At 35.6% G+C, this 13117-nt stretch overlaps 1 protein-coding gene across 1 annotated transcript in view; it reads left to right on the plus strand.

Annotated features, from left to right (window-relative positions):
• Positions 1–300: 300 nt before the first annotated feature.
• The window catches only part of LOC128558444 (uncharacterized), a 48789-nt gene continuing 35972 nt past the window's right edge, over positions 301–13117 (plus strand). The window contains exon 1 of the mRNA XM_053547681.1: positions 301–460. Within this exon, the coding sequence (XP_053403656.1) occupies positions 424–460 (37 nt within the window). The 5' untranslated portion in view covers positions 301–423. The remainder of the gene's footprint in view (positions 461–13117) is intronic.

The following is a 13117-nucleotide window of genomic DNA, read 5'->3' on the forward strand; positions in this document are numbered from 1 at the left end:
AAGTTGGAGTGATTTTTGTCAAAAAGATAAAATAAATAAATAATTTGCTGGTAAGAGAATTCCATGTGACTTTCTCATCGTCACGTCGAATCTTGCGAAATGCAGCGGGGGAAGGCAACCGCTGTAACGACAAGCTGAACTTCAAGCTTCGGTCAAAAACCGTAGATGGAGGCAACGGGTTTCCGTTATCATCCTCAATTAATTTTCGAAATATCTTCAGAAGATAAGAGAATACCGCCTTCGTTCTGCATAGTCATCTGTAGTGTTAAGACCAATGTTGCGTTCCATAGTTACCGCTCTCTACACACATAAAACTCATTTTTGCGCGCCTGTGCTACACAACGTGTATGGCGACATTGTAAGGAGGAAGGCCATCTGTTTCATGTTTCTTTAGTTAACCAAGATTTTTTCATAGTAAATAAAATGGACATTTTGAGGATATTTATTTCATGTATAGCAAGTAAGTGAAAATTTTCTACATCACTTCTAGGTTAATGAGTTATACTGTCCGTACGATCATAAAAATGTATAAAATGCAGAGACCTCTCAAAACCTACACAGTATTTTTTTTCTGTTTATTCTTTCGAACTCAAACCCCTAAGCCAAGGAACCAATTCTAGTCATGTGACTTTCCTTTTTCTCCACAATATCGTAAGAACTTGATTTAAAGTTAGAAATTCAAAAGTTCAAGATGAAAAATATAAAAACGTGACCATCACCCTGTCAGTGTGTCTTGGTAAGGCCAACAGATACAAGTTTTTACAGTAATAACCTTGCAACGCAGTTATCTGTGATAATTAATTACTAACTGTTCGGAATAAAATGTATAATATAATTTTATGATAATTAAGCTTTTTCTTCTCTTTCCATCGCGCAGTTTTATGTCACTGAAGTATAATTGTACAATTACAGATAGAAAGGTCAAACCGCCTTTCTACTTCTCAAGTATTTAACAGAAATATTTTGTGTCGAGTAATTATTTTTTTGCATGTAATTATTGTCAGACGCGCTCATAATGAACGGTTTTGTGCAACTGATTCTTCAAAAAAAAACTGCGGTCGCTTTCATTTACATAAATATTTTAAGCGAAATCTATTGTGCTTTTTATATGTTTTAGAATACAAAAATAACAGCAGAACATATGGAAAAAACTTGATTGGGAGGTCCTGAGAAACTAACTACATGTATCGTATTAACATTACTGCAAAACGTTGAGGGTAGAAACATATCTCAGATATTTTGCTCTCTGGTTGCTTAGGTTACATGGTTTCTATCAGTACATTTAGTGTACGGATTTTTCTTTCGATTTATTGTGATAAATCTTGCGAAGTTGGGGAAATATAAGAAATTGGCATGTTCTAAACTCTGGTCCGATCTGGCCGGACCTGAATATCCCAATTTTAGAGCGGGTCAACAGCCATACTGCATAATAGTTTTCGGTGTATTATAACGGTGATGGCGCTGTCTCAAGAAACTGACATCAGGGATAAAAGAGTAGGGCAAATGTACCAGATTTATTTTCTCAAAATCCCTATCGTTTATAATTTCACCTTCGGATGTATGTCTAATATATTTTTAATCATAATGTCAGTTAAATCTCCGATTAATTTAAAGTTGTTTGATCGGTATTTTTGACTCGATTGATCGAACAACAGAGAGTTAAAGTAATTACCAATTATCTACTGAATCCTGTCCTAAGATCTATTTATTTGTATAACGCAGCAGCACATCTTGTGTCATATGGTGTGGGTGATGATGTTGAACAACTATTTTAAGTTTGAATCAAATCCATTCAGTAATAACAGAGACAGAGTGAAAGTGCATCAAAACTTTAACCTAAAATTCTAAGTAAAAAGGGGAAATAATTCATGAAAAATTGGTCCCAGAGTTATGCACCTTGCGTCATATGGTGTGGGTGATGATGTTGAACAACTATTTTAAGTTTGAATCAAATCCATTCAGTAATAACAGAGACAGAGTGAAAGTGCATCGAAACTTTAACCTAAACTTCTAAGTAAAAAGGGGAAATAATTCATGAAAAATTGGTCCCAGAGTTATGCTGTAAAAAGGGGGAATAATTTATGCAAAAATGGTGCCAGAGTTATGCACCTTGTGTCATATGATGTGGGTGATGATGCTGAACAACTATTTTAAGTTTGAATCAAATCCATTCAGTAATAACAGAGATTGAGTGAAAGTGCATCAAAACTTTAACCTGAAAATCTAAGTGAAAAGGGGGGATAATTCATGAAATATTGGTGCCAGAGTTATGGCCCTTATGTCAGGTAATGTGGATGATGATGAGGAATAAGTATTTTAAGTTTGAATCAAATCCATCAAGTAATTACAGAGATAAGTTGAAAAAGGAGAAAGTGTAAAAAAACTTTAACCAGGGTGGGGACGCGGAAAGACGCCGACGCCGACGCCGGGTCGAGTAGGATAGCTCTCCTTATACTTCGTATAGTCGAGCTAAAAACCAAAGAAAAACACAGACAACACAATTCCTTCGCGGGAAAATCAAACGCAATCTTTATGCGGCTCAAGCTGCTGCAAATAGCTTGACATACAGCTTTATATGTTGGAATTCACGCATTAACGTAAATTTTATGCGTTATGCGGCATGTGCTGTCCTTAAAGTCACAATATGTAAAGAAAAAAAGATACGAAACTGCTATTATTCTGTTTTACTTATTTTGAACTGTAGTCTGAGTTGACACGATTAACAATTGTGGCGTTTTCCTGTTATCTTGTCAAAGGTTAAGAAGAAAGTCCTTATTGTGATCCATTCTGTAGTGCTCTTTAAATATGTTCATCCCGACTTCCGCTACATCTATTATATTTCAGACTACTTAAGCATATTAATTGTACTTTCTGTTTTAAGCTCGGATATCCATTATTGTATACATAAGTATATCAAAAATTCTAATATGAAATTAGGTGCTACCTAAAAAGCAGAGCGCCCGGCATGAAAAATCACCAGTGCCCGTTAAAAATTAAAGGAGTGGTGCTGGAATTATCAGGAATTATGGATTCGTTTAGGAAGTTTATGTCTTTAGATCTATTAAAATTATTAATGATAATTCGTGAATTCTGAATGCATGTTTTCGACTGCATCAAGATTAATCCTCGACATGTGAAAACTCCACAAATATTCTGTATATAATCAAAAGAAAGTTCGGTATAGATTAACATCTGCACCAAGATAAAGAAAAAAACGTACTTGAATAATTTCTGTTATTCTTATTACAACGTTCTGCATCAACGATTTTACATAACTTGTTATCATACTGGAAACCAGTCACAAAATGATAACTGCTTCAAACTGAAAAGCTTGAACTTTGAAAATTTTAAACCTAACAGAATCTCTTTACGCCAATAGCCAAAGGAATTCTGTGTCTTTGCATGTGAATGTTGGGCAATGAGGACTTAATGTAAAAAGTTAATGTTCCAATTCCAAAGTTAAGAGAAATTAGAATTTACGTAATCCTGGAAATGACTATTGTAATTCTTTTAAATGTCATTATTGTCAAATTTTGGTTCTTTTTGGAAGGAAGAATGTGTCCAACTTTCAGTCAAAAATACTGCTATAACAGACGCCTGGTATGAGAAAATTACAATCATTTCCATGACTGTACAAAGCTTGTTTTAAACCCAAAAGTGGTTAATCTTTTAGCACTATAGAATAGGGATGGTAGTAAGAACTTCTTTGATGTTCGCCAATTTTGTTTATTTTTTTTTTTTTTTGGATTAACTCTGGTCAGTGATTTTAAAGCTAATGGATGAAATATATGTGAACGGGAAGAAGAGCATTATTTGCTTTTCACAGTTTAATGCCTGTATATTTTGATCCTAAAGCTTTTCTTTTTTTAAGTTATGTCTACTGACTACTACACAGGTACTACAGTGGAACCTGACATCAAAACTAAACACATGAATGACTTTAGTTATACAATATTTTCAAAACTCACAATAATACAAAAAATGAAATAAAAAAAAAAAATTAAAAAAAAAATCTGGTCCAGGTGAGGTTCGAACTCGCGACCTCTGGATTACAACGCGAACTCGCTAACCACTACACCATTGTGGAGATATGACGTAATAGGACAAACATAAGTATATATAATAAAGTCCAGTAATGGCAGCGTGACGAAAGTCGTTTCGAAATGAAAATATTGTGCTTTATTTCTATTTTTCTTCGTAGAAAATGTATTTAGCACTTATTTCTTATTATCAAACGCTCATTTGCATTTTTATTTAATATTCAAAGCAGTAAGCGAGACGCTTTTGTCAACCGTAAACAGTAAGCGTCTACTGACGTGTTTACTGATTAATTACTATGTGCATAGTGTACTTGAAAAAATCCGAACAACACCGATTCCAAAAAGTACCACGAATTTTCAACTCGATAGTATACACAGTTAGATCTCTCTGTTCATTTTCTTTTTCATACGTCTAACCGTAATGCGACGCTGTCGGCGCCGCGAAGCGGCGCCGGTAGCTCTGCTATTACTCGAGCAGTCGTTCTCACTTATCACAAGTTTACCGTAAATTCTGTGGGAGAAAGATTATGAAGAACTATAATTAGAATCTAGTCTTATAAACCTGCCACTGATTTGAGTTCATTCACTAAAAATCTATAACTGAATTCAGTTGATTCTTGAATAAGCCTATCACTGAATTAAGTTGATTCTGTAATTGACCTACCATTGACTGACGAAGCTATAACTGATTTCAATTGATATACTAAAAAACCCACCACTGGTTTCAGTATATTCTTGAATAAACGTGTTGATTTTTTAATAAACGTACAACTGAATTCAGTTGATTCCCTAACAAACTTTCCACTGAATTCAGTTTGTTCCCAAACAATCTTTCCACTGAATTCAGATAATTCTCAAACAAAGCTACAACTGAATTCAGTTGAATCCCTAACAAACCTATAACTGCATGAATTCAGTTGATTGTCTAACAAATCTACCACTGAATTCAGTTTATTCATCAACAAACCTATCACTGAATTCAGTTGATTATTGAATAAACCTTTATCTGAGTTCAGTTGATTATATAATAAACCTTCTACTGAATTCACTTAATTCTCTGATGCATATGCCACTGAATTCAGTTGAATATCAGAATAAAATATCACTGTCAGAGTTCAGTTTATTTTCTAATAAACCAACCACTGAAATCAGCTGATTCTCGAATAAACCTACCGCTGAATTCAGTTGATTCTCTATTAAAATACCACTGAATTCAGTTCATTCTTCACCAAATAATTCCTCATGCAGCCAGACTGTGAATGCAACCTTCGCATAGATCGATGTCAATTTTTGGCATTGACTTTGTCCATAGTTATTTATTTGTTTCTTTGGCTAATGGAGATGAACACGCGACAGACCGTTGATTCTTTTAAACACAAACCACTGATAATTTCTTTCCCCCCCCCCCCACCCCTGGGCTGCTAGAGCAGACGACCCTTATTGCTATTAGGGTCCCTCAATCTAAGGTCAAGGTCAAAGGGGCTTGAACATTGAAAAACGTTTCCGATCAACAATTTGAGAACCACTTGACCCAGAATGTTGAATCTTCGTAGGATGATTGATCATGCAGAGTAGATGACCACTATTGATTTTGGGGACACTCTTTTAAAGGTCAAGGTCAAAGGGTCCTGAACATTGAAAACCATTTCCGATCAATAACTTAGAACCACTTGATTCAGAATGTTGAAACTTTATAAGATGATTGGTCATGCAAAGTAAATGGCCCCTATTAATTTTGGGTCATTGTATTAAAGTTCAAGGTCAAAGAGGTCTGAACATGGAAACCCGTTTTCGGTCATTAACTTGAAAAGCACTTGACCCAGAGTGTTGAAACTTTATAGAATAATTGGTCATACTGAGTAGATGACCACTATTGATTTTGTGGCTACTGTGTTAAAGTTCAAGGTCACAGGGGTCTGAACATTGAAAACCATTTCCCGTCCATAACTTGAGAACCACTTGACCCAGAATGTTAAAACTTCATTTGTTGTTTTGGCATGCAGAGTAAACGACCCCAATTGATTTTAAAGGTCAAAGTCACAGAGGCCTGAACATCGAAAACCTTTCCGGTCAAGAACTTGAGAACCACTTGACCCAGATGACACCTTTTGCTTTTGGGGTCACTCTATAAAAGGTCAAGGTCACAGAGGCTTGGTCATGTAAAATAATTTTCGGACAGTAATTTGAAAACCACTTAACCCAGAATGTTGAAACTTCTTAGGATGATTGAACATACAGAATAGATGACCTCTACTGACTTTGGGGTCGGTCTGTTAAAGGTCAAGTTTACAGCGGACAGAAAATGGAAATCCATTTCAGGGCAATGACTTGAGAACCATTTGACATCGACTCTTCAAATTCATAGGGTAATAGGACTAACAGAGTAGATGATTGACCTAGAGACCTACTTTCACATTTTTGAAATTACAGGCTTCAAATTTGGACTACGTGCATAGCTTTGTGTTCCGAAATGAAATTTGACCTTGATTTTGACCTAGTGACCTACTTTCACATTTCTCAAGCTACAGCCTTCAAATTTGGACCACGTGCATAGTTTTGTGTACCAAAATGAACTTTGATCTTGAGATTGACCTAGTGACCTACTTTCACATTTCTGAAGCTACAGGCTTCAAATCTGGTCCACTTGCATATTTTTGTGTGCTGAATTGAAATTTGACATTGATTTTGATCTAGTACCTACTTTCACATTTCTCAAGCTACAGCTACCAGATTTGAAGCACATGCATAGTTTTGTGTACCGAAATGAACTTTGACCTTGAAATTGATCTAGTGACCTACTTTCACATTTCTCAAGCTGCAGCTTTCAAATCTGGACCACATGCATGAACCACATGCACAGTGTTGTGTACCGAAATGAAATTTGACCTTGATTTTGATTTTGAGCTAGTCCTGAAATTTGTTTTTTTTCATCACCGAGACACTCCGCATATTTATGTGTTAGTTAACATTCAAGCTTGGATAAACTTCCTTATTGATCTTCCGGTCCAGACGACAATGGCTGATTCGAAAGTCTATGTCAAGTGTCATGTCTAATATGTATAAATAAACAAAACATATGATTTCATATTTAGAATCATTTCTTAGACGACAATTATTCATTAATTCGAGTTTTACCGTAAAACTAAATACTGTACATTCGTTAACATTGCAAAATTCGGCAGTTCTATTATGCAGTTTAAATAACGACATATTTTCCTCAATTCATGAGAAATTCTATTACTTTTGGTATGAAATATATTGAGAGCATTAGAAGTGCACAATACGCGATACAGCTGGAATGTATAATATGCTTTGAACAGTGACTCATAGTAACAAGTAGCTGTTATTATGCGTAATTATGGTAATTATAACGTTCCACGCGCTTCTCTTATCAGCAAATTTTTTACAAAAAATGTATGACCAAACAAGAGAAAGATTGCAAACTACAATGGTATATTTCTCATCGCTCTTTACACAATATGCGGCTTTTGAGAGCATAATAAAAGGGCCATTATAACAGTAGTTAAATCTGGGATTGTATTCGGCTCCGCCTCGTGAGATCCAATCTGGCAAAATCCACTCGAGCCGAATACAGCATCCCAGATCGAGCTACTATTATAATAACTCTATTAAATCCACCAACATTTACACACAGTCAACCCCCTTACATGATCCCATGCACGCTGTTCCGGCGGAAGTTCTTTCAGACGCGATATTTTATGTCACCATGGATTTTGTTAATATGGCCATATTTTCGTCCTTTACATGTAAGTTTACTTTTAAGTTTTGTACTTTATTCATATTAGTAAGATAAATAAATCAAAGTACTGAGAGGACTGATGGGGGCAGTGCTTTGCAGTTTCAAGATTTGATTTAACCCATTCATGTCAGGGAAGTACATACAGGCATTATGTAATGCACTGGTGTGTGGCAAGAAATGGAGTGGTCACAACTTTTACAGTGAACAACAATAAACAGAAACAAATTCTTGTTTCAATAAATTTATTAACTTTGTGTTCTATACACTTCTATGTTTTGTTCAAAAGGTAAAGATAAAAAAATTAGTCTTGATTTTAATAGCAATTGTTCGTCGACAAACAAAAACCTTTCATTGCCAGGTTTGATAAAATGAAAAAGATAAAGTTATACAATGTATTTCAATTTCTTCAATACTTCTGTTTGCACTCTATGTCCTGACATCATGTGTTCTTGACAGTCTAACAAAAACAGGCATATTAAAAGTTCCATTTTCCAAAGTAATATGCAAGCCCAAATTTAAAAAAAGAAAATAGCTGTGAAAATGATACCAATGGTGTTGTTGCACATGACACATCATCTTATTGAGGCAAACATTTGTGCAAAAGTATTTAAGAATCTCTCAATACATGACTGATTATGGCCAAGACAAGCAAAACAGCACAGAGATTTGACCCTTGACTTCAAAGTATTATCTTGACCTTTAAGCTACCAACTTGGTTCTTGCACGCGACACATAGTATCATTAAAGCAAGTTATTTAAGAATCCCTTGATCTAAGCATAAGTTACAGTCCTAATAAACTCAGACAGACGCATGTACAGGTGTACACACACCGGACCGCTATTGTGACAACTACGTCAAGCTCACCGCCAGCAGGCTCATCAACAAGAGCTGTCACAGGAGACAGCGCGCTGGACTATTTTGATGTTGGATAGTGAAACTGGGCAAATCTGAGAAAACTGGAGCTGTCTATTGAGTGTTTTAATGACTCTAAGGGTGGAAGAAGATATTGCGCAATAGCTTGAGTCTATGTCAAAAATATTAATAAGAGAGCTAATGATAAAGTGTGTCAGAACACTATATAATTATAATTCTAAGCAAAAAGGGGGCATAATTCATAAAATATTGGTGCAAGAGTTCTGCACCTTATGTCATGTGATGTGGGCGATGATATGCAACAACTATTTCAAGTTTGAATCAAAAGCATTTCGTAATAACTGAAATATATTGAAAATGCATTAAAATTAACCTCCAATTCTAAGTAAATTAACAATTCTGATGTGTACCTGCAGTTATAAAATTGTACTTGCAGGTAAAAACGTGTACCTGACGGTAAAAAATATACTTTCAGGAATAACTCTATACCTGCAGATACATTATTTGTAATCAATGTATATGTTAGAAATATATCTGAATTTCATTTATGATATTGTCAGTAATGTGTTTCATAGTGATTTTAATGAAAATGTTGATGGTTAACTGTTTTGAATGGTCAAATGAACGTAGTTTTTGATGAGTTAAGTGACTTTTAAAACATAATGGTGCTACTCATAAGCCGTATCTACCTATATGCCAAGTTTAATGTCAATAGATTTAATGGCTATAAAATTATGTTACGGACACGAATTATGGCGAACGGACAGACGGAAAGACGGACGCACGCGCCATCACATTATACATCCTTTTCAAAACGGGCGTATAGAAATATACCTGCATGTATAACTAATGATTTAGTTGCGTTTATTCGGTACAAGGTGATTGTTTTGCGGATAATAAATTTTGCAGATCACAGGTAGTTTAACTGGAGACAAGTGTAATACAAAGGCGGATCCACATTGGAGGCCACAGAGGCGTGTCTGTATAAATGTTCTGATTTGTCGCGGCGTGAACGATTTGTGAAACTGGTTGGTGACCAGAATTTTGACAATAGTTACAAGTGATAAATGATCTCTATAGGGAGATAATCATGGAGTTCATTTTTCGTATTTCAGTTCATTGAAACTTTACTAGGACTAATATTTCACCATCTTATTAGATAATATACGTACAATATTAGATAATTTTCATGATTTCAGCATTCCTGATAAGAAGTCAAAACATGAATACAGTGCTGATGTGCATTAAATGATAGTAAGAATTAAATGCTAATTCAGCTTGTAAAACATCAAAGTTTGTTTCAATTTTATTATCCACCTTCAGCTCAGCTCGTCTTGTGTAGACTCATTGTTGATTATATTTCCTGTGAGATTTTGGAATTAGTTCAATGTTCTTTTTTCAAGAAAGTTGTACGATAGCCGTTGGTTTTGGAATACGAAAGGTACAGCACTATTTTTAACCCCCAAAGATAAGTCTCAGTTAAAATAAGTTAGGAATTGATGCGCTGGCTGCTCTGAAAACATGCTGGTAGCAAATGCACTATGTTGGTTTTCTAATGGCGCGGAGTGCCGCAAGGCCACCGTATACTGTTTCACCGTACTGGAACCTAATGTTCCTATAACTTATTCCTTTTTGATCATTGAGTCCATTTAGTGTATTTTAATAATAGACTTTTCAGCCTTATCCTGCTAAATTTCTATAATGACTTTTCCATCTTTCAGTTAGGACAGTACCATTTACTGTTAAAACAGATGCTTACAAAAAATGTACTGACTAAATGGCGAACAGTGCAGATCTTGATCAAACTGCACGGAGAGGCAGGCTGATCATGATCTACTCTGGTCGCAAAGGCCGAATCAGTCGTGTCCAGCATGATAAGGGTTAAATATGGACATCTGTAGATAATTCTTACTTTCAATCGGTTACTATTGTAACTGAGCAAATTCCGCCTCTGTCCAAGAGTATATACTAATTTTTAAAGTGAACTCTTGAAGTCGCGTGTCTGTCACACCTGTTGGTTTAGATTCCAGCGTTGGGTATAGAATCCTTTTAGGTGAGGGAGATATCTAACTATCGGTTGTTCTATCCAGAATCTTTAAAATAATTCTCCATTTCTATAATGTTTCCTGTCTTGATGGTGCACTAGGACACCGTTACACCTAACAATTCCATCCTCTGTATTTACAACGGCATTGAATGCCTTTTATCAAATACATGTCGTTCATTTGAATCTGGAAAGAGGATATTTCAAATTAGCTTATCACACATTACTATTACTATTACTATTACGTATATTTTATATTGCATTGTGTCTGAGTCATTTACATAAAAATCACAAAAAATAAGATACCATTTAAATGCATCATAACTTTGACCTCCTGCTACTGTGTATTTTCCTTTAGAGTTACGTCGAAAACAGTTAATGTCTGTTCCAGAGAATTAACGTTTTTGGAGGCTCGTGTTTGATCTTGTCGCTGTGCAAAATAAAAGTAATGATTTCTACCAATCATTATTTCATGCATCATCTGAAAATGCCAAATGAGTCTCCAGTCAGTTTGCGTTATACATTATAAACATTAGCTTAAATGAAAGTGCGAAATGGACTAAAACAGAAATGTCAATTAGAATTAATTTTAATAATTCATGTAGTATAGCCCGAGTCAGTGTAAGTTGAACCATTAGACTCTTATACATGTTGGGATTGTCACAATGATCGTGATCGTATTGTCGACTGTTGCATACTTGACAGAAATATCAAGGGAATGTGTTTATATAGCAACGTCTATTCAGCTGTCTCATAGTATTCTAAGATTAGTATACAGCTTTGTACATTTTCCGCTGCATACACTTAGTTGTGGAATGGAATGAGATACTTATTCCATTCCATTCCAGTATCTCATTCCATTCCATTCCAAACTTCCATTCATTCTGCAATGGAATGGAATTACAGCATATGTGAAACATGCTGGTAATGCCCCAGAATATGTAATTGGAATCATGCATGTCGCATCCCATTACAAAAAGGATCCACACGTGCACATTGAGTCAGGAATTCCAAGAATTTCAAGTTCCGTGATTTGACTGACCAGTCCCAACAGCAAGCATTTCCCTAGAAACACATAAAATACATGCTTTAAACTTACTTTTGACAACGTTTAAGCCAAAGGTACCTATCAAATAAACATTCTGCAGTCTCTTAGCTGGAATAGGCCTTGAGATGTAATTAGTTCTACTTAAATCCTATACAAGTATTATCTGAATAATACATATCAAGGGCAAACCAGGGTACTTCAAGTATGATGCACTGTCTTGACAAGTAGGTCTGAAGTTGTGGGATCTAATCTTGTCATGCCGTTTTTCATGCCATGGATGCTGTGTCCTCACCTACACAGTACACTATATCAGTTCAAATGGATAAAAAAATGTCTGGCTTTGGATCCAAATGATTGTGTTGTGGTTTGTGTTTTGGAGTTTAACGCCCTGATACAACTGTTTTCAGTCATACAAAGGCGGTTAATTTAGTGGCATACCTTTTCTGGGCAAGCTACCAGTACTGGTACACAATTGCCCATACGAAGTAACAATTTCCCTTATTGGAACAGAGGTAGGGGATGATAGCCATAGAAGAAACTGCCTGACTAAGCGCCATGGGAAATGCTCTGACCCGGACTCGGGATCGAACGCAGGTCCCCCGCATGAGGGACCAGCGTTCCAAATGAATATCAGAATAAACGACCTGGCCCTATGTTTCAATGTTCAAAGCAAAACAAATCCATTCTGATATCACTCCCTATCCCCCCCCACCACCCCCCGTCCGCTCCTCTCCCTCCTTAATCATATAATTAGACCCAAAAGGAATCTAGTGACCTTGATATTCTTGGCAAAACAACTGAATAATTTCAAATATAACAATAACTATGAGATAAATTTCTGCAAATCCCTGGAGATTGTCTAACAGTTCAATGAACCAGTTCAGTCTACCTGAAGTTGAACTTTGGTTTGGCAATCTGTTACAAGGGGCAATGAGATATGACCTAATGACTGTATAAATTTTAATGTCGCACTTGAATCCCTAAACTTCACAAAACTCCATATAAAGCTCGATTCATTGCAAATTTAACCATATGCAATACAAAAACATTTCTGTACTTTTAACTTCTTGTCTTACTACAATTAAAGACCACGTACAGAAGTATTGCTCCAAGGTTTATGAGAACTCCGGTGTTAATCTGTTTTGGTCCATCAAGAACTCTGGAGATGTTATCAAAAAGCTAAAAAACAAACACTTCAAATGTTAGAAAATAAGTACTTATGATTTTTCTACCCTTCATACTAATTTACCACATAATCTTATTAAAGACAAACTAGTAGCTTTAACTAAGAAAACAGTTGCAAGAGAAAACGTTGAATATCTGGCCTGTAATGAAACTAGAGCTTCCTTTT

The sequence above is a fragment of the Mercenaria mercenaria genome, chromosome 7 (genome assembly GCF_021730395.1).
Source record: "Mercenaria mercenaria strain notata chromosome 7, MADL_Memer_1, whole genome shotgun sequence".
NCBI lineage: Eukaryota > Metazoa > Mollusca > Bivalvia > Venerida > Veneridae > Mercenaria > Mercenaria mercenaria.